The 22,935-nt window shown below is 38.9% G+C and overlaps 1 protein-coding gene across 4 annotated transcripts; it reads right to left on the minus strand.

Annotated features, from left to right (window-relative positions):
* Positions 1–2,036: 2,036 nt before the first annotated feature.
* skor1b (SKI family transcriptional corepressor 1b) lies at positions 2,037–8,522 on the minus strand. Of its 4 annotated transcripts, none has more exons than XR_006253148.1 (8): positions 8,034–8,522; positions 5,416–7,165; positions 4,781–4,868; positions 4,565–4,675; positions 4,408–4,482; positions 4,128–4,202; positions 3,262–3,332; positions 2,037–2,677 (listed from the first exon to the last, which is right to left on the minus strand). XR_006253148.1 is itself a non-coding variant. In XM_043264222.1 (8 exons), the coding sequence occupies exons 2-8, from the start codon at positions 7,153–7,155 to the stop codon at positions 2,583–2,585; spliced, it is 2,259 nt and encodes a 752-aa protein (XP_043120157.1). In that variant the 5' UTR covers positions 7,156–7,165; positions 8,034–8,522; the 3' UTR covers positions 2,037–2,582. The 4 variants fall into 4 exon arrangements, 2 of the variants coding, with proteins under 2 accessions (XP_043120157.1, XP_043120156.1); XR_006253147.1 differs by having other exon boundaries at positions 2,037–2,680; XM_043264222.1 differs by having other exon boundaries at positions 3,262–3,336.
* Between the last annotated feature and the right edge of the window lie 14,413 nt (positions 8,523–22,935).

The following is a 22,935-nucleotide window of genomic DNA, read 5'->3' on the forward strand; positions in this document are numbered from 1 at the left end:
TAAACGTTCAGGAATCCCTCTCTAGTTCGAAAATTAGCGCGCGGATTACTCGATTTCACACTGAATCAAATGCACGGCATCGACAAAACCACATGTAACCAGATTTAATGCATCAGTGTATGCCAGTCATAAATGTGTTGTTGTATTGATTAAACAAAAATGTAACGGTGCGTTCTTTCTAGATAATCGGATGCAGTTTGTATTCCGTTTTGTTAATTGCCACGAGGAGTCTTTTTTTCTACAAATCGGCTCCTTCGAACGGATCGTTACAAATAACAAGAAAACTAGTCGTTTAATCCCCTCTAAATTTCAGTTATGAAAAGATTTTTATTTCAAAAAAGTAAGACTGATCACCCCTTGGCGACTTCTAGTTGGTCACAGAGTCTTAACGTGGTGTCTAACTTCCGCCCCAGTAATTAAATATCAATCAATCAATTAAAAAGTATTGGGATTATGCTACATTGTAATTTTGCAACCAAGTGCATTTTTTTTTTTACAACCATGACCCATCTTTCAAAAAAAAAATCAAACGTAAGTTGCATTTCGATTAAAGACAATGCCAAAATCCTTTACGTCTTTTGGCTGGTTCTCCAAATGTATATTTTTGGCTGTGGACTATTAACTTTTTATCCTATCAGCCTAAACAAACAAATAAATAAACACTCCTTCTGTTAAAAGAAGATTTTTTTGGCATTATACAGCAACGCATGTTTGAAAATGTTTCAGCTTTGATACTGTAATAAAACGAACGAAACCACTTTAATCCCGTTTTTCGAGTCTAAATGTGTCCACTAGATGGCAGACGCATCCTTTTTTTGTAATCCCGTTTTTTTCTAACGGACGCTTTTCTCCCTTTCTCTGTAGCCTAGTAGTGCAGTCAAACTCGGGAGGGCGTAAGGATTTTTTTTAACTTATCCATCCAGTTTCTTTTAGCTGTATCATCATCAAATAGTTTTATTTCGGTTTTCCATTGCGTCGAATCGAAGCCATTATGACGACAGTTCCGCGTGTACTCTTGCTTATTTTTGCCGGGTGTTTTGCAGACTCTTAAACCAGTGAATATGATCTGTTTATTCTGAGGGGAAAACAGCTCGTTCAATATACAGAAGTGCCGGAGATACGATCGTCCCAACCCTAACCAATTTTACGAGCAAAAATCAGCAATATAGATCGCCGATTTAGGAACAATTGCTAAATTCAATTTGTGCGACGTGTCTATTAAGATTCTAAAACAGCACGTGTCAAGAAACCTATAAAGCTGACTACATAATAGCAGTAATTGTGAAGGCAGGACATCCATTTGTACCCTAAGTTTCATTACTTGGGATGTTGTCCATGCATACTTGTTCTGTGGAAGCTGACGGGCTAAGAAAGATCTAAACTGTACTTTCTCATCTTCATATTTGTTGTCGTGAACCGGCTGAAACAATACACGGAGATAAAAGTATCAGTAAAATCAGTCACTAATCTAAAAACAAATGCGTGTTAGTGAATACAGCCACGAACCTTTGTGACCCATAGCTGGCTTAAAACCCCCCATAAATTTACGAGAACTGATCTAAAAGATTATGAAAACTATGTCTGGTTTAGTAATTCTTCCTTTTTTTCAAAATATAAAAAACGTACAGCATTAAAGCATGAGTATTGTAATCACAATTCAAACACTAAATGTAAGCTTAAATGACATTTTAAATAGAAAAAAATATTAATAGATTATTAATAATAAAACAAATAGGCATGCCTAATAAAGGGGTGAGGATCATACATCCACACGGTCAATATATATATTACACTACTGTATATAAAGCAAACTACGGTAGGTATAGTATAACTACAGTTATATTTTTATATCTTATATTTTAACCTTCTTGGATTTCTGCAATGATCGAAGCTGTCATAACGATAGTTATTTTCATGGAAATATGCACAGGTATATTCGAACTGAGATTTTGATATGGATGCCATGCTGCTCTTTGAGACTTCCTCAGATGCAAATGTAGTTAATTATTATGGAAATCGACGAAACGAAGACAGACTCTCAAACAGGATCATTTAATCCACATTTCAGTAGTTAGGGCTGCCAATTTAAAGTGCTTTACATCAATAATATACAAATATGCAGATGAGAATAAACAACCAACATGGACATGGAATAAATAAAATATACAAAAACATGAATTATTGTCGCAATCTAAATTTAACAAAATGTCCTAACCTATCACCAACAAAAAAAAAAGGTATCACGGGATACATAACAAATATATGCATTGCACATAGCCACTTAATACCAGTGATTTCTACAGCTGATGATAATATTTTCCAAGTGGGACGTCAAGTTTTTTTTTTATACGCCGTTTTCTAGAACTTTATATAAATTATACAGTACATACAGTGACTCTGAAAACACTCTTTCGCAAATGAAAATGACTTCATTACAGTGTAAGAGCTAAAATACTACAGTACACACTTGCTTATTCCAGGTCTAAAGGTTGACAGTGTTTTGCAGAGGGGGGAAAAAAAGTAAAGTTTCATTTGACACAGCAGTGTTTCTAAAGAACACTTATGTCTTCGGTGGGTGTCCATCAAGGCGGTAGAAGAGGAGGTTTGAAGGTGCAGGTCCCGGCGCAGTGACGGGGAGTCAGCATCTTACACGAGAAATGGTGTAGTGCGTCGTGAGCTTCTGGGAAAAAAGTGAATGAATAATTTAAAACAAAAGCTGCATATGATATATATATATATGTGTGTGTGTGTGTGTGTGTTAGTGAGAAACTGCGGCTCGAATCTGGTTCTAAAATAATATACACACCGTCTACAAATGAACATCTAGCTGGCACGGGTTATGAAAAATATTCAAGGTCGCATTTTTGAATGCTGTCACATTGTGCCATCCAAGGATTTTTTTCAAGTCGTTTAGTTATCCTGAATGCTAATATTTGCTTTCCTTTGCTCGAATCAATTGCCTTTTAACTTCTGCTGAATAGCATAATGCGTCTCTCTCTCATGGTCCAACAAAGTATCTGCGCAGGAGAGACAAAGGATACCTCGGGGTTGGAAAACTAATTTCTCCCCTCTCCTAAAACGAGGTTTTTTCAGCCTTCAAACGCACACGTTTCAGAAGCTGATAAATACCCTTACAATAAATAGTCCCTCGCTGCAACAATGAAAGTGCATAAACCTCGTGCTTAGTTGCATATGAGGCAGGACTGAAGAAGAAAAGACCACAAAAAGTGCTAAAAGGCTGTTAGAAGCCAGAACGCTTACCTCGAACAATCTGGAGCTGCTGCACCATCTCCTCTCTGTACGAGAGCTCTCTTTTCATTTGGTCTTGAAAACTGTCTAAGAAAAAAATGTGAAGTAAATTAAATATCAAAGCACATTTATATTTAACACTATATACAAAATAAAAAGTTATTTAGTGCTTTGCGAAAATATTCGCACCCTAATTATTATTTTTGACTGCTTTTAGGTTTAAAGCTCTAAAAAATTAAAAAGATTAGTTTGTTGTGTATATGTATGTGTAATATCCCATTTACAATACATTTCAAAATGGTGTAATCATGATATTGGAATGTTGCAGAAATCAGTTTTTTCTCGTCCTCACTATTTTCTGTACTATTAATTCTCAATTTAAAAAAAAGTTGAAAAACCATCCAATTGCATCTATCTATAGGAAGAATAACATTCAACCAAATGGCTGCTAAATCTTTTCACTTTCATACATTTTTGCTGATTTTTTTTTTATGTGTTGCCCCTGTTATGCAAAACTCATCTTTAACCGTTTTCAGCTACTGTGCTTTGTTGATTGGACTCTTTGTTGTATCCCGTTTACGCATGACAATATATTCCTTAACAGTTTATGTAGCTATTAATAATATAAACGACCAACTATTAACCAGCATTTTACAGGCGGAGGATCTTTGCAATGCATTTGTATGCATTTTCATCAAAAAATGTATTCAAACTGTAGGCTTTTTTTGGTTGTTGTTTTCCAAGTTACAATTCTTAAATATAAAAATAACAAATGATCTATACCAACCTATAAACATTAGATAAACAGTTAATGATCGGATGTTTTGCATATGTTTAGTAAAGATTAATACATTACAAAGAATTTTAACATAACCTACCTTTTAGATTCTGGAATTCACGTTCCAGCTTTTTTCTAAGCTCGACTTGTTCCACAAGCTGTTTCTGCAATTCCTCTGTATAAATAACATAAATAAAAGAAGCAGCTCATTTGAACGTTTTAAAATGACTTTAAGTTCCAAAACGATTAATAGTTTTAACACCAAAATAAACAATAATTGTTATGCCATTGCTGTGGAAATCACAATTTTCTTCAAATCAGTAGAAACTAATCTTTTTCTTTTCAGCTCTTCTAAATGCAGCGCATCTTGTTTTGCTTACCTTTGGCCATGTTCTCTATGTTTTTCTCAATTAAGGAGATCCTGCTGCCAGCTTCCTTGCGCATTGATTCCTCATCTAGCACAGACAACAAATACTTATGAAGCAAATCAACAGTCTAGCCTTAAATATTAGGAGGTCCAGTTAAAGGTATACGCACCATCATTTGGTTCCTTCAGGCGCTCCTCACTGATACCGGTTTGATCCTGATTATTTTTGGGTTCCATCTCTTCCACTGTGGATGAAGGTTCTTCTTCATGCACGTCTTTAACTATGAGCACATACACATACATATCATATATGATAATAATAATAATAATAATGACTGTTTTCAAGAACAAAAAAGAATAAAAATGCACAATGAAAACAGGCCTACCACTCGGTTCTCGTTGGTAAGTGGTCGCTGAACCAAAATAAGACGTGCTCATCTGATGCACGTGCTCGTCTCTTTCACGCGCATAGACCTGTGAAATTGAGAAGACAATTAGCCGCAATTATCCAATTTTGCATTTCTATTTGAACGAGACTAGCAGAATACCAGTAGAACGTCCGCTATTTTAATCTAACGACGTTTTCGAAGAACCACGATTCTGAAGAGCCATTTTCAATCGCAAGAAATACTGAATCAATCATTTAGTTTCAAAAGCAGCGCGCCATTTATCTGGACGCAACCTGGACGCGTTTACCTTGATTACTCGTTTCAAAATAATACAAATGATCAGTAATTAGCTGAGCTGTATAAATTAAATTAGAATAAAACGCACTTAATAAAATTAAACGTGAATCGAAAAGATTTACTTATAGTCAGAGAAAAACAATACAATTATTTAAAAAAGGCATTTACTTAATTCTACTTTATATAGACAACTTCATGTAGACTTTTACATTTATAATAAATAATGAATAATTAAAAAGAAAAAAAAAGTTGAATGGGATAGCTAACCCTCTTTTTTATATAATCTGCGCTGATCATTCTAAATCGCAGGGACGGTTCTTCCCGTAGCTGCTCACCTCAAAGCGCGCGCTGTGTTTATTTCCGTGGCTCTCCAAGTCGGACGAGCGCGTTTCGCTCGAATTGGTCGTGTGCGGATCACTCACGGCGTGCGTTTGGCTATTGTCTTGGTCTTGACCTTTAACCCCGTCGCTCTGCGCTACGGCCAAACCGTGAGGACTCCGACGGTCGTCTACCGTCAGCTGCAAACACTCCTCCTCGTCCTCGTGCGCTTTATGCGACTCCACGTCCACATCCGGATCGTCCACGCTGTCCACGTCCGGAGACGCCGATCTATAACTAGAACTTTCGCTCAAGAAATCCGGTGACATATAGCCAGGCCGAGGAGCAGAATACGGCCCCCTGTTTCCGTATAGTTTTGCGATGCTCTCAACGTCTTTAACGACCGGCCTGAATGCAGATATGTAGCTTAATTTTCTCGTGGTGGCCGGCATGCCTTCTATAGACCTGCTCTCGTCCCCAGATTTGTCCTCCTCGTTTCTGGCGGACTGAGTGCTGGAACACCGTTCGTTATCGAGCAGACTGTCTTTAGGGGTGCTCGTGCTTCGGTCACTTTGTTCTGACACCTCTAGCTCGCCGTGTCTGGCGCACAGCACGTCGGGTGGAGGTTTAGGCTGGGCATGGTGGTACGTTGGCATGGCCAGGCTGCCTGTTGTAGGCCAAAACATCGGAAACGAGGGATAGGCGCTGTCCTTCGCGCTCGGCCAGAACACGCCTGACAGGTTTGTTTTGTTCGGCTCTCCCATCACCACGCCGTCATCCTTCTTCTGACACAATCCAAACGCCGGGAAACCGTATGGATGTGGAAAAAGCGGCGGGGGAATTTTCTGTAACATCCCAAAACTCTTACTGGGCACCGGGATAACGGGGTAACTGCGTATGCTGCTCGGCATCGCCACGTTCCCCCTGTCGTCCTCACATCGGAGAGTTTTGTGGGGCACCTCTGACGGCTCCCCCTGGGTCTGACCCCTCGGCGCTTGCGAACTATGCGAGGAAGAACTATCGGATCCACCTATTGGCAGCGTCCTCTTGCGGCTGCCACCGTTAAACATGGCTTTGACGTCTTCCCAGGCGTGCGACACGTCGTCCGGTGAGTTTTTATCGCTCAGTTTTAAGTGTCTTCTCCACGAATTGAAGTTCGCCGCGTCGGGCTGCGTGTATTTGGACTCCGGCGTGCGATGCGAGTGGAAGATGAACTTGTTTGGAGAGAAGTACATGTTGCAGAAGGAACACTTTATGCACTTCGCTCTGGAGCTGTTGTATCTGGCCGGGATGAAATTGCCCCGGCTGCCCCACGCGCATTCGTGCGACACGTCAAAGGCGAAATTTTCGGGTAATTTCGGCGGGCTGTGCGCGCCCAGAAACGACTTGCAGAGCCTCTCGGCCTCTCGCTTTGTAATCATCCCGCAGCGTCTCGAGGAAATAGGCATAGCCCCTGCGCGCCTGAGAATCTCCAGCTGGACCGGAGTGCACTGCACGCACGTGATGCCCAGGGCCACGCGCCGGTTGTGGATCTCGTTGTAACTGTAGTTCTTCAGGAGGGTGTTGGATATTTGGGCTAGGCAAAGTCTCTCTTGACCGTCTATGACTAGCGAAACGATAGGTATTCCGTATAAAGAGGTCTCACTGACTTGGTTCGGCTTAAGTGTTGGCCCAGAGTAAGGCTGCAAGTCTTGTTTAGAGTTCGGCGAACAGCTGGAGTCTCTTCCGGCCGGCAGCTGATTTGGGATGGATTCCATTCCTGGAAATCTGCGAAGATGATTAGAAGGAATATGTTTAAGTAGGTATACTGATTTACAAACTGAAGCAAAAATAAAAAACAAAACAAATACGTATTAGTGTTTTGTTTTACAACAGTGTAAAAAAAAAAGATCCAGCACAATAATAATAATAATATCCTAATGAAAAGAAGAAGCAGAAAAATCACATTTTAAGCCTCGATGGCCACTTTATTTTAAAAATAATAATAATAATTCTGTCTTTGTAAACAGACTACCGAGATGGCCGTAGTGCTAGACGATTAATTTCTATGAAATTCCACTTAGCCCAATTTAATGTATTAACTAGGCTGTTTGTTTACAATACAAGTTTAATGTTTGCGTTGAACAAAAGACAGTTTAGAAAAAGCAAACAAATGTTGAGCCAACGCCAGGGATTAGAGGAAAAAGCGGAGGGAAATTATTCCTTGAGCCTCGCCAAAGATCTTAACAAAGGTGTAAGCAGCTTTAAGCCGCTTTAATTGTAATTACTAAAGATATGCTTCGCATCTTTGATCTGTTGGTAAACCAAATTAATTATAACGAGGATTGCAACTCATTTCTCTATTTCCAATTTAAGTAAAAACTAAAATGCGCATCAAGTACATTTGACTTCATGCCTACACCTAGACGTTTTAAAGAGGCTATATATTTAAATAGATTGCACATTTAATACGCAAGTAGCTTATTTATAATATTTAAAACACAGCAGCAGGCTATGCTTCTGGACAAACTGTGGACAAAGATACAAACGGTGTTTGGTTATCATCCCAGCTCCTCGCGATTAGGCTTTTTATTCGCCTCTGAACATTTAAGCAGTCTAAACAGGAATTTACACCGCAAACATAAACGAGTCTCACCTTTTTTTTCCAGAAGAAAGCGAAGCGCCTTTTATCTGCGGAGGAAAACGCGTATTCGAAACCTTCCAGTCCTTCGGATAAACGCGCTCTATCCGTCCTCTGTGAGAGCGCTCTGGTAATCAGACGCCTTGGAATCGCGCCGAACTGATGTAAAATGTCCACGAGCGCTCGTTTGGCGGTTTTCTCTCGGGCCTGTTACAGCGCGTGGACTCGCGTCGCACTCGGCTCTCCCGCGACTAGTGTTGAGGCGCGCGCGCGGAGGTTGACCACATGCTAGTGCGGACCTCAACGACACAACCGCTGAAGACATTCGACAGCGCTCAAGTGACAGCTAAACTAATGGCGAGGCACTCCCACTTAGCGCCAGCATATTTACATTAACTATTTGCCTTCGGGACCAATGGGGACGACAGTCAGTGCTGTCATTGAGGCCTGGAGACGTTTAAAGTTCACCACGTGATCTTTTAACACACGAAAGTGATTGCTTGTCTGCCGGTGTGTGTGTGTGTGTGTGTGTGTGTGGGCGTCCGTGGCGTTTAGGAAGACTTTATATTAGCCAGCCTAGTAGCGGTAAACTAAATGCTGCGTGTAGGTTCCGAAAAGGTTTGTTTAATGTGAAATAGCACTTTTCGAGTTTGTACGTGGGGATTAGGCTGGTGAGCTCTGAGGAAAACGGGTATGTGTTTGTTGAATGCGTTTAATAGCTACAATAAAAAGGTTTATGGCACGACGCCGATGATGTTTATGTCGCACGTTTTACTTTTTAATCGAAGCATAACCTAATAAACACGACCGCAAAACTCTTTTAAATAGCAAAAAACAACACGAAAAAGAAATAAAACAATGCAAAAGAAAAGAAAAAGGAGGAGAAAGATGTCTAATGGATTTTTTTTAAACCAATACAAATGTTTACAAAACGAAGGAAAGAAACGATCTAGGCTAAGTCGTTTAGGGAAACGTTTATAATGTCGAGTATTTACAAACCAGCCAATGACCACCGTCACACTGCAGCGAGCTCGCGCGCGACCGCGTGGACCACCGTGACGAAACCTGCACAAAACCACTCGTGCACTTACCAAAGAAAAAGAAAGTAGTTAAAACCGACTATTTATTTTGTCCACGACTCACCGTTTATTTTGTTCCGAAAGGGAACGTTTTATGGAAATCGCAAGAAATAGCATAAATTAAAAGAGCGCGTAAACAGAAAAGCGGGAAAAAGGGAATGGCCTCGAGCCTTTTCATCTATATTCAGTGTCTGTTTAAAAATAAACTATAGTGTTATTGAAACTGCATGGTGCCGGGGGACTTATAGGCTAAGCAATGATTGTCTCCGGGGGCTATTTGGATCGGCGTGGGTTAGGGGTGTGCTGTTGCCCCGCACGTGTTTTAGTTCCCACGGGTTAGTTTAACTTTTAGGAGCAATCATTCTTACGAAGACTGAGCGTAATTTACAACGTTACGCTTTAAATTCGGTTTATAAGCCGCGTCTGCATTAAATATTTTGATAGAGCGCAAAATCAATCCATTTCGAATGGAATATGGAGTGTAGGGACAACAATTAATATAATATTAAAAATAATTAGAATAACATAAGGCATTACATTATGGCTACTAATATTTTGCTTCGACCATCATGAAAACAAAATCAAACGAAACGAATCCTTTCAATGCAATAACAGAATTTATTTAATGTAAAAAGAGTGAGCTTTATCCATATATATATATATATATATATATATATATATATATATATATATATATATATATATATATATATATATATATTTTTTTGGCTTTTATCCTCGCTATGTTTAACGGTCGATGATCTCCAGAATGCCTGTGATGTGAAAACGAGCGCTTTCTGCAATATTGATAGCGGAGGGAGGACCCGGGGAGGGAGTTTGGAGTAATGCGACCCAGCCCAGTGCTATTGACTTTCACAGGCAAGAGACTTTCTTTCTCGCCAACAATAATTACCATTTTGGACTGTAATTATTCACTTCTTTTAAATTATTCAGGGACCGAGCTGAATGCCATATTGTTATCCGTTATTTCTTTTACTTACCCATCACGGCCGGACTCGACGCAGGTACGGGAACACGACACCTCACACGATATTTAATTTAGCCCCTTTGTTGATCCTCAAGAAATTAGAGACCCCAATCTAGAACAAAGAACACTCGTGTGACAATACACCTTGGCATCTATACTGATGATAAAAATAATAATATGATAATAATAATAAGACAAAAATACAACAGCAATAATCCAATATTATTATTATTATTATTATTATTATTATTATTATTATATAGCTATTATTATTATCATTTTAAAAGTAATGAATAAATAAGTGAAAAGTTATTGAGTAACTAGTAGTTTATTAAATGTCATCAACTGGAGGTTAATCGGTTAATAAATGGCAGACTTTATTAGCCTATAGTTTCTCTATTTAACATCTGTACATTAAAGCTGCAGTTTCAGAGACACAGGCTACACACATGCGTGAAAACTAAGTACTAAAAACATTAAACACAAATTTGAGCCCCTGTTACGAATTTTTTTTATTTTTAAAAAATACTATTTAGTGTTTGAATAAATATAGGCTACTGTATTACTGTTTAGTGGGCCTTATTTATTTATTTATTTATTTATTTATTCAAAACGAGGCCATTTAAAAAAAAAAGGTGATCACGCCACAAAAATAACCCACACTGCAAGTAACACATAACTCGCTGAACTTTGAGATTTAAACTAACGACGACTCACGTTATTACAAGACAGGCCTACGGTGATCAATTACCAACGAATTTATGAAATCCTAAGAATTAGTTTAGCCTTAGGATAAACACGCAGCTGATGGCACCCTCACAGGCCGATCATCGGCTACCCCTTGTGTTTTAGGAAATGAATATTTCCTTTCAAAAAACGGGAGTGTGCCTTAACAAGCCTGAACAAACGCGATATTTCAAGCTTAATTACTATTGGATTGCACGTGCTGGCGTATCGACGGATCAGAACAAGAGCACCGTAGAGAGCGTGTCGTGTTGATGTAAAGCGTCAGGGAGGTTCCAGTGACCCCTATTCATTCCTGTTAGACAGCTCGTTTGGACCAGTTTAATGGTCTTTGAAGAAAGAGCAGAGCAAATGTAACTTTCTTTAAAAGTTACAAGCCAAAACCCGTAAATATGAACATTAAATAACCCCTTACAAATTCGCCTCAGAACGAAGCCTGAGAGTAAACACTATTTCTGCGAGGTATCAGCATAAAACCCTGACCCCAATAAATTTAATTTTAGGGACAAATCAATCCTCTTCTCCTCTATCGATCCCCGCCAGCTCGCCACACTTGGGCCGCGTTTCGACGCCTTTTTTTTTTGTTTCGCTTCGAAATAGCATTTCGATTAGATCCTTTATTAAGAGCGGATTGCTCCAAAAGGATCGGCGTGGCCAGAAAAATAAATGGTGACAATTTAATTACTGGACATTGATAAAGGCGTCTATGAGGGCCGGCACGCTGCGTCAACCCAGGTGGACTGAAAAGCGAAGGCTGTAAAGCGCGCACACGCTGCACAACGCGGACGAGAAAAGGCGCAGCAGCAGCGTTACAAGCGAGCCGCGCGCGCGCCAACCGCTTCATTATTTACGATATTTAAGATGGGTGTTTTGAAAATGCGCGAAAGGTAAATACAAAAGCAAGTAAAATTGTATCGCAAGTTTGCGCTAAACGTCCAGCCTACCGTTGGACTTTTCGGTTACCATAACAACATCGCTAATCGTTACATCAGAACGCTATTTTGACAAAACAAAAGCAGAAAGCTGCCATTACTTGGACAATTATCACATTTACCAGACATATCAATTCAAAAATATTCAAATAATGCAATATATGTATATATGTATATATATATATATATATATATATATATATATATATATATATATATATATATATATGTGTGTGTGTGTGTGTGTGTGTGTGTGTGTGTGTGTGTGTATGTGTGTGTGGGCTAAATTATTTAGTAAAATTTAACCACTGAATGTGTAAAAGAAACCTGGTGGAATTTTGCTGCCAGATACAGGCCTACAATAAAAGTGTGCTGCAATGCATTGTGCTGCTGTTAAAGCAGGTTGAGAAACTAATGAGTAAGATCAGTTTTGAGAGAAAAAACATAAACCCTTTTCTCGGCTCCCATGTCCTTGGCCCCTGTATTATTGATACGAGTGCACTCATGAGTAAGTTTTTATGCTGCTTTGTCTCCGTCCTCCAGCGTGTCTATGAGGGTCAGGGTAGGGTCACCTGATGAGGTAGTGAGGCTGCCCATTTGTGATTGGCAGCCACGGTAATTTTACTTGTCAACTTAGAAAATTAGGTACAAAACAAACAAGGCTTTTAAAACGAACTTGTCACTCTTGGTTCCCTTGACGCAGGGTCACTGTGCTTAGACTCCACTATAGAAGAGACTAAACAAACCCCCCCCAAAAAAAGGACGAAAAAAACAGCTAGGTTAATAGCATTTATTTTAGTTTATCAACTGGGTTGGTTAATCCTTGACATTATCAAAACAGAAATACACAAAATCAAATAAAGACTCAAGTGGGGTCATTCTTAAAATAAGTAAATCACAGGCGCGCTACGGTTTATTTACGAACGCTGAAGCGGACTAATTTCAACGCTGTAAGAGAAGGGTATTCTGGAGGGAAAACGGAATGAACATTACAAACAGTTTTAAAAGAAGCTGCAAAAATGTCAGCCTCTGTTATTACACAATGACGGCGAGAAAAAGAGAAAGTTATTAAGAGATGAATCAGGAGGGTCATTATGTGGATCATGCTTACCTTTACAAGACTGAAGGAAAGAAAAACTCATTTAAGTGTTCCTACATTAATCACAGCCTGCACATCAAACTGTGATAATCACCTGAACACTCCATTAAAATAAAACTGCCAGCCCTGGGGAAATCTCACCTTACTCTTTAATTGTTTTGAGGCTTTGATCGGCTTTTTAATCCAAGATTAATTTATGCATTTTTAAATAACTCTACATATGATTAATAAGCTTGAAAATTAAAAGGAGTCTGAAGCAATTATAACAAGTGGTTGGTCATCACCTCATTAGATGGTGTTGGGAGATGCAGTATGTCTGCGCGCGGCAGAGAAAACGTGTTTGCGCGAGCGCGCGCGTCTGAAATAGAGAGACACGTAGATTTGCATAAGACTGTCCGTACTCGTACATTACAAACGGAAAGAATAGCCATGCAGCTGTTTATGTGCATTGCATAATGCATAACGGGGCTGTGCGAGTTATGATATGACATGCGCTCGATGAAAGGCACAAGCGGTGCTAAGTGGGGAAATAGGAGAGAGTAGATTGGCAGAATGAGAGTGGTAGCTAAAAGGGTCAGTATAATAATGGGGACTTTACAGATTTACATACTAATAGTTTTATTCCCATGAAAGTAAAACGCAGCTCAGAGCTCCCAGACTGCCGGCCACGGCCAATTTCAGTTCCACAGCACTGGCTCTATTATTTTGGGAATAATGTCTCTTTTTAACTAATTGTGCCGTGGAGTAGCACAGCAGCTTCTCTAAGTGTAGATTTACACCGGCCCTTCAAAAGCCATATAGTCTGTCAAGGTCAAACGGGAGAGCATCGGAGCTCGGGCCGTGCGTGTGTGTGTTTATGTCATGCTTTGAAAGAAACAGCAGCAGACAGGGATGTTAAAGAAGTCTCTGGAGTGAGGTGGTGAGAGAGTATTGAAAGTAAAAGCAGAGGTTCCTTCAAGCTGCTAATGTGTAAACAAGACATCACTCCACTCCTAGTCTGATGCTCATCGCCCTCCTTAAAAACCTTCCTTGCACTTTGGCTCCTCAAACTCAACGGCTTTCAAACACATTTTATATACACAAACAGCATCTGCCAGCGCTGGGTAGTAACCGATTTAGTACATTAACAGATTTCAAATATTAAGTACTTGTAATTAGATGATATTACATTTTACAATTATTTCAATGATTACACATTATTCACACAGCGGCAGCAAATTATAGTATGAATGAATTTCTTTTCTTTTCTTTTTTGTTTTATTCATTTTGCGTTTATTATTTCCGTTTGATCTTTTTGCTAGTTTGTTTTTTATTCTCAAGTAATCTAAAAGTAACCCAAAAGTAGTCTGATTACATTACTTAAAAATAAACGGATTACTTAAGTAATCTAAAACACTATATGTGTTGCATAGCTTGGACGACAGTTAAAAAGTAATCTAACCAGCAATGCCTCGTCTTACATCTGCTGTTTATCTATTTCTTTATAATTTTCTAGTTTTTTTAATAAGAAAAAAAAATGTAATAAAAAAATAGTTTTTTTGTTTTCAAGTGTTTTTAATTTTTTTAATTAAATCTTTTTGATTGTTTTCAGTATTTTTTCCATACTGCCTAGTGCAAACCATACCACTTTGTCTTACATCTGCTTTTGTCTATAAAGCCCATCACTTTATCTTACTGTGGGAGGTTGTGTGTTTGAAACCGACTTATATCATGTTGTAAAATGCATCTGTAGCATGCATTTATCTTGGCAGATTTTTGAATTTATACCACACGTAAAAGTGTAAGGCATTATAGAGGTTATCTGCGATGTGCGTATGCGTGTCTGAGTCTGTTCACAACAGCCAAGAGCACAAGAACCCTTTTGTCACAAACGGAGCCTCATCTGTCACTGCGGAGACCTGCTCTCAGGAGAGAAGATGGGAACAAAGGTGCTAAAAGGCAGTGTGACAGTGAGGGCATCCTGAGGAAAGGGGAACCCTTTCACACACAACCACAGCTGTCAATCATTCTTCAATCACAAACACGCGCACAGCACGCTCTCGCCACACGCTAACATATAGAGTCCAGATTGACTAACAAAGCTTAAAAACAAAAAGCTTAAAGCTTAAAAAAAGCTGCTTTATACTTAAAAGAAGCATTTTACAACAGCTACCTACAAATGGAGGCTGCTTTGATGGCAATGCTATAGAAGAACCGTTTCGGATTCTTTAAAGAACATTTCCGTGAACGTTTTTTTTCTTGCCGTGAAGTAATAAACTAATAAAGAAGCTTTTGTGCAATTGAAAGCTTCAGTGGATGTTAAAGATTACCAATTATTTTTAACAGCGTAGAAAACATTTTGATTTGTTTCAAAGATAAGGAGGTAAGAAAGTCCTTCTTGACCTCATTTCGACCGATTTTTGCAGGCCGTAAGAAAGCGCATATTAAATCTGAAAAAGAGCATCACCTCAAAGAGGCAGTTCCATCACCTCAGCGTGTTGGCCGATAGTACCAATCACAGAACGAGCCTCAGCCCGTGATAATGGGAATTATAGTAATGAAATCCGGCGCCTGGGCCCGTGTGCCGCCCTAGGCGCTGCTATACTATAGCGGGGCATTAACATAAAGATGCGACTTGCTTGTTTTGCGAGGTCTATCAGAGGGGTAGTCCACAGAGATAATAACTATTAGTAAAAGGACAGTGCTTTGCTGGATTCCAGCTGTGGAGGCTACATTTCCATACAGATGGAAAGGCTCTAGAGGGGTTATATGTATGCAGAGAGGAGCAACTGTGTGGGGTGACGCCATCGGCTATCTTCACCAAGAGCCCTGATCTGATCTTCGTTCTCCTCATCATCTTTTTCTGTAGGAGTAGCAGTGAATTAACTCCTGCTATTAGAACACTAAAAGTTCTTTGCTGCAAGAGTTGAGATTGGAGGTGTGCGTGTGTAAATTTGGGGCTCTTTACAGGACCATTGTCCAATGTGCGGAAATCTGTACTCTCAGAGGTACCAAGTGCAAACAGCTTGAGCCATCTAGGTGTGAGCATCTGCTTGACATCTCTAACAGGTTGGAAATGTGAGAAATATCAGTCAAAGTTTTTTTAACTTGTATTAAAGGGACAGTTCGCAAAAAGTCAAATTTTCATGTCATTACAAACCTGCATGACTGTCTTTCCTCTGAGGAACCCAACATTTTTTTTGTTAATAGAGGCAAAGTTAACGGAGTCCAAATCAAAATAGGATTTCACTGGGTTTCATATATGGACAAAAATGATACATATGGAGTTGAAAATATATTTTGTGACGTTTGGACGTTTTCTGTAAAATTGTATTTTTCCTAACAAGTGTTACAATATGTGCAATATTGTAGTATGTATCTGTTTACAATTTTTGTATCGGTGGCCCTGAATCATTCTGGAAATGATTATGTGATATGAGGAAGAAGAGAGAGGATGGGATTTTAGGGTATAGCCTGTTAGCATTTGATTAATTATGCATGTGAGGGCTACACTATAAATAGCTATGGAGAGATGGGTATTGGTCCTCTAATGACCAGGCCAATGTCATGCTCAAGGCAACTAGTTTGTGTAAATAAGGCCAGCGGTCTACAAACAGCAGCTGTTACACGCACCTACACACACACAATGACCTTCTCTGGTGTCTCACGTTCCCCTGATATCAAATAAATAAATAAGTTTTTATTGCAGTGTGATATTTGGTTCAATCCATATCTATCTTTTTTTAAAACCAAAAATTCTCAATTCACTTCTCTTTCTCTATATCCACTAGAGCAATATTCATCTCGTAACAGGTGGGTAACAGAAAGGAATAATGACAGAATTTAGATTTGCCCTTGATTAAGAGCTTAGAGTTAGTCGGAAACCATTATGTCCCTTCTGGGTTATAGTCAGAGTCTACATAATGTATTTTCTCAGCACCTGAACCCCCTTTGTTTCTTGCAGACAATGGACATAAAAATGTGCTACTGTAGAGAACAGAGGACAGCCTGACACACTTCTTTAGGAATATTCTGTGTTTAAGAGGTATCTCCTTAATAATTAAGCTGTATTACACAAGTGAATGCGCTGCTATAGTCTGTTTGTGTAAAAGGTTCCCCTAAGCTCAGATTTAACTGCAAGTGTGATATTTGCTCTGATGAAATAAAACTTCTGTCATCAATTACTCACCATCATGCCGTTCCGAACCCGTCTTCAAAACACAAATTAATATGACCCTTCATAGACAGCAAGGGTTTATAGACAGCTTAATGAGTAATTAATGACAGAATCTTTGTTTTTGGGGTGAACTGACTCATGTAACATATGGTGATATTTTGGAAAACCATTCCAAACAAAGCCAAAGCTGGATCAACTGCTGCTTATAAGACATATAACTTTTCTGTAAAAGTGTTCGAGGAATAGTGTAATTAAATTTCAGTATCATTTAATAACCATCATGTCATTGACTTTTTATTTTCTGTGCAACACAGAAGGAAAACATTTTGGAAAAAAAGTCCACACAATGAAAGTCAATAGACTATGGTCATGGTAGGCCACATTAAGAGGAACATTAAACAAGGCTGTATAAGATAGAAGTGTAGTGTGTTCAGTGGGCTGTACTGTTGTTACCAATTATTCAGCTAAAGAAAAATCAGTAACACTTTATTTCAGTAGTTCACTTTAGATATTCTACTAACTGGTAGACATAGCTGCAAATTAATTAGTTGACATGTAGCTACAAAGTTACTCATAGTTAGCAGAATGTCTAAAGTGGACAATCAAAATAAAGTGTAATCGAAAAATCATTCTGGAAAATGTTCATTGTGTGCCACTGTCTATTCTCACAGCTTCGATTTCAAGGTTTATAGGGTCCAATGTTGTTTGGAGCCCTTAAAAAAAAGAAATAATTTTTAAAAAGTTCTAACCGAAATCACCATGGTAACCAAACAGACAAGATTCCAGATCAAGGATGTTTCTGTACTATAACCTCCGAATGAAAGATATTTTCATTAACATGTTAATGACAGCTGAAAATCGAAAGTTTCAAAAACATCTCAGTGAGGCAATGCGCTCAGGCTGCCACGAACACGATGCTTAGTAATTAAAAGAAAGATCTGATCAGAGATCGCCAAGAGTGAACAACGCCAGACCTTCCGATTCAAAGCGATATACGATCGCGGCGGAGAGAGCTGTTCAATTGTGCTGTAGCGAATATGGCGAGAACTCACCCGTGACATCAATCTCATTCACGTTACATACCAAAACAGTCCAGGAGATGCTGTGAACATAGCAACAATCACAACAACACAAGCGAAACACAGGGGCAATAAGTGCAAGCTATCAACCCTCACAAGCCCAATCTAATTGAAGCTCACAGAAACACCTCTTGGCTGCTTTGCCTCAGCCCCGGTAACCTGCCGTAATGCATTCGGCCATTTAAATTAACTCACAACATTTCCCTCCACTTTTATTTATTTATTTTTTTCTTAGGTGAGAGGGGGTGGAAAAGCTGTGGCTGCTCAGATGAGCAATGTATCATTATCCAGAGTCCTGCATCCCCTCCTAACTGCAGCACCGCAGGCTAGGCAGCCTTGCGTGAGCTCCATCTACTGAGCCAGGCAATCTGGCCAGCAGACATGCATGTATTCATAATGGCAGCAGCCTTTCATGTAGGAGAGAGAGAGAGATGAAAGCTCTTTTGGAGGACACTAATGCTCATCATTACTAAATGCTACTCACATAACAGCTTATCCCACCCACAGAATGTGACTAGTAAATACATATTACTACAGCGGTTCAATTGGATTTAAAGCAAAGAGGCTGAGTGGTAATTACTGTAAAGATGGTTAAATGCAAGATACTTGTAATGTTGCCTGATTATTTTTGTCTGTTCTGTGTCATTTCAAACAGAAGAGGAGTGGATAAGTGCAGACGGACATTCAATAAAAGAAAAGCTTTCTGTTAAACTGTTAAACGTCTCAAATACTCTATAGCAATTGTTTTTACTTATTAAGTATCTTGTTTTCCAGTACTGACATTGTAACATGCATTCACGTGAGAAGCGAAATGACTTAAGATATTAAGTTTTGTTTTCTGAAAAATGAATCCAAATTTGAGTGATGCTTAAAAAATAATTCGTATAAATCTGACAATGCAGTAAGAATACACTTACTTCTGAGGAGAAAAATATCTTCTGACATTTTTACAAGTTAATGTAGAATGCTCCTATATTTGCACAAAAAAAAAATTCGAAACACTATTTTGCAGTGTGCGTATATAGCAAAAAACAAATTTCTGTCACAATAAATTAAATGGAATCTTAGCATAAAACAGTAAACCACTAAGTTCTGCCTTTTCTCATCCTTCTAAAAAGTACATAAAATAATTCAATTATTACTACCCCTTCTAGTCCCATACAAAAAAAAAAAAAAACAAATTTTGAGTAAGTAAATCAAGCAAGCTACAAAATTAATTTAGCTTGAGTGTAACTCTTCTGACATTCGCCTCACAGCATCAGGCTTATATTTTCCTCTTTTGTCTTTCTCATCCCCGTCTTTGTGCCAGAGAGTAAAAGCTGAACAGGATTACGACAGGAAGCTGTTCAGTGGGATTTGGAGGCTTTTCATCCTCAGTGGAACTGAGAGTTTTAATTCAGTCCAGACCCATATTAGGCCGCTGGTCAGCTGAATATAGATGCTGAAATAGGTGTTCTCTAGCCAAGGGGGGAAAGAGAGGGGCGGCAGTGCAGCGGCTGATTTTGAATGATGCCTTTGCCGTCTGAGTAATGAACAGGTCAGAAAGGTCAACCCATTACAACTGCAGCTACTTAATTATTAATTACACACTTCTATAACGCAAAGGACAACTACACTATGTTGTGTGTGTGTGTGTGTGTGTGTGTGTGAGATGTGGAACCTAAAGCGCACACATGCAGTAGATACAAATATCAAAAAAATCTGGGATAGCCAAATAGGATTTTGAAACATACAGTAAGATATTTAGATTCTATGCTATTTATAGGCCACTAATTAAACATGTAAATTAGCAACATTGATCATTTGACTCTTTGTGCAGACGATAAGATGTGTTTGCTTTCACTGAAGCACAAGGGTCTGGCAAAACGTGACCTTCTAAAATGTGTTCATTTTCGAATTAAACTATTTAAAACCCAAACTGCTATTATGTGAAATATAGAGGTTTTTTTTTTAAAATATACAATATATTTAATAATAAATAAATATAAAAGCTAAATGTAAGTATTTTCACCTGTGGATTAAAGGATCCCACTGAAAATATGTACACAAGTGACCGCAAAAGTTTTCTTGATTGTACTCTCTCATATGCATGCACAGAAACTAACAGCAGGTGCAAATAGTTTAGAGTTATACCATGTAGAAATGTTCCATGTTCAACAAGAGCTACACGGGATGAGCTGGATTTAACTTAATAATTACACGTGGTGACAGAAAACCACACTTGGCTCACACAGTTACTGTATGCAATTAAAATATTATTCATTACCTTTTAAATACAACACTGGTTCCGAAATCCCATTAAATTTGGGATAATTGAGTGTGTTTAATTATCAGCTGTGGCATGAAGTTAGTTTAGGAGAAAGTCAGTGTGTGAGAGAGAGAGAGAGAGAGAGAGAGAGAGAGAAGAGAAATGCAAGTGAATGGTGACCTAGTTAATGTCAGAAACATTGTGTTTTAAAAATGACCTTGCTCTTGAAGCCGGGCTCAGAATAACTCAGAATAACTCTTCTCTTAGACACCCAGGGCATATGAGAGTAATAATGTTCAAATGCTGTATCTTTTTCCTCTCACCTAGCAAAATTATGTGCATTGCAAAAAAATTACAGTTTCAGGGCAGGCCACAGATCGTCTTTTCTGTAAGTGATGCGCTGCATGAAATGTCTGAATAAAAGCCGTTTTTGGCTTGTAAGTGAGAATTATCTGTTATAGAGATGACTTATGATCTGTAAACTATGCTTTAAGTCAGTGGTTGTCGACTGGGAGGTCACAACCCAAGAAGGTGGGCTGCAGGTCTGTTCTGACAGGAAAAGCAGCGAAAAAACAATGCTCAAAGCAAATAATAAAAAAATATTGTTAACTCTATAGTAGTCAACACAAATGCACACTTCCATATTATTATAAAACTACGTGTTTTTGGCAAAAATTCACATTCCTATATTCATGATTGTCAAACTCCACAATATTCGGACAAAAAAAAAAATCACGTTCCTTCATATTTTGTTTTTAGCCTCTGCAATATTTTGAAACAAATTCATGTTCCTTTATATTTTGTTGTGAAATTCTACAGTATATCTTGCACAAATACATTTTCTCATACCCCTGACTGTCAAACTATACACTGTTTTGGCACAAATTCATGTTCCATTATCTTTGTTGTGAAATTTCAGTGTTTTTGGCACAAATGAATGTTCCTTTATCTTTTGTTGTCAGTCTACCGTATTTTTGGCACAAACTCAAGCCATGTGGAAGAAGCCATCCAAATCCAGCAGATGCCAATATGGACAGGTTGCATGACAGAATATACAAACACACAACCACAAAAAAAAAATCACGCGACTCAGATCGCGTTATCGGATTACAATACGTACTTATAAACAGTTTGCTCTGTATGGGTCCTAAAGCAAAATCGGCTGAGAATCACTGTTGCTTAAAATGTCCTGTTTAATATTTACTCCACAAATGAAAGGCGTCTACCTGTTTGTCTGCACATTTTATCCTGTCTGAAACTGACTCGTCATAAGCCTCCATTAACATGCTGCGTACTGGCCCCCGAGTTCTTCTTCTCCTTAGGCCGGCTGTGCGGTTCTGCCTGGCCTGCCTGGTTCAAGCTCAGAGCAGGATGGCTGGGGGCAGTTGAGTCTGGTGTTACTGAGCGAGATGGAGTCGCTCTGCCTGCAACTCCACCGTGCTTCATTAGGAAACAAAATATAAGCTTTCCACTCCATTACCAATGACTTTAGGAGTGAAAGCACATAAGACGGCGACTCACCTCATCAGCAATGCATTGCAATAAACGCGCAGGCTTGAACAGGCTACAGAGACAGAGAGAGAGAGAGAGAGAAAGAGGAGGGAGAGCGGGGGCAGAAAACAGCATTAGCCTACATATGATGTCTTTACAGTGGAACAGCGAGGAAAAATCATTAATGCAATAAAATGTGCCCAGATTAATCAAACGCATCAAACTCTTATGAAAATATCACAGGGGTAGAAATGTTCTATTACGTCTAATGGTGTCTAATCTAATACAGGCAGTTAAGGGCTTGGGTATTTCTTCATTGTGAAATGCAATTTGGGAAGTTTAAAGGGAGCCAGTGAAGCGTGGGTCTCACACTGCCGACAGGAACATGGGGCATGATGATATATTTTTTCTCTCTCTCTCTCTCTCTCTCTCTCTCTCTCTCTCCCCTTTCCTTCAAACTCATAAAAGCTCACTATTAAAGATCCCTGGATGGAGTGCATTTGAAAAGCTGAAAAAAAAAAAACTGAGAAAAAGATGAGAGGCAATATGTAATTAGCATGTCATAATCAAAACGACTCATTCGGACACATTATGATCACAGGGAGGAAATTATTGCATCGCTAGTGGCAATCTGTGGGCATGTGTTAACACCATTTCCATAATGAAAATACACAAATGTTAATAGCCCGCGCCTTGATTTGGAGGGGGAATACGGAAAAGAACGTTAATTTCACACTGCACTTTCACTAGCCCTTAGGTTGTTGGAGAATTGCAGGGTTGAAGAAACACATATATAGGCTCAACCCGTTCGCAAATGTTGTTTTTTTTGACTTCTCTCATTCGGCGACGTTCTTCTCGGGCTGAAAAAACACCAAGAATCGCTCCCATGCCACTCTTTTCCAGAGAGGCCCCACACAAAAATTCTCATTTTCAATTAAAACCTCATTTAATTTGAAGTTGACATCAAACCATAAATGGGAATTAGCATATTTGGGTGCATGCCAAAGTGTATGTTGTGTATTTTTTTTTTTTTACTTTAAAAATTGATTTCAGCTCCATCCATTTAGTTCAGAATGGCAATGATTGATGAGAACGCAGCTT

This window comes from Puntigrus tetrazona, chromosome 18 (genome assembly GCF_018831695.1).
Source record: "Puntigrus tetrazona isolate hp1 chromosome 18, ASM1883169v1, whole genome shotgun sequence".
NCBI classification, from domain to species: Eukaryota; Metazoa; Chordata; class Actinopteri; order Cypriniformes; family Cyprinidae; genus Puntigrus; species Puntigrus tetrazona.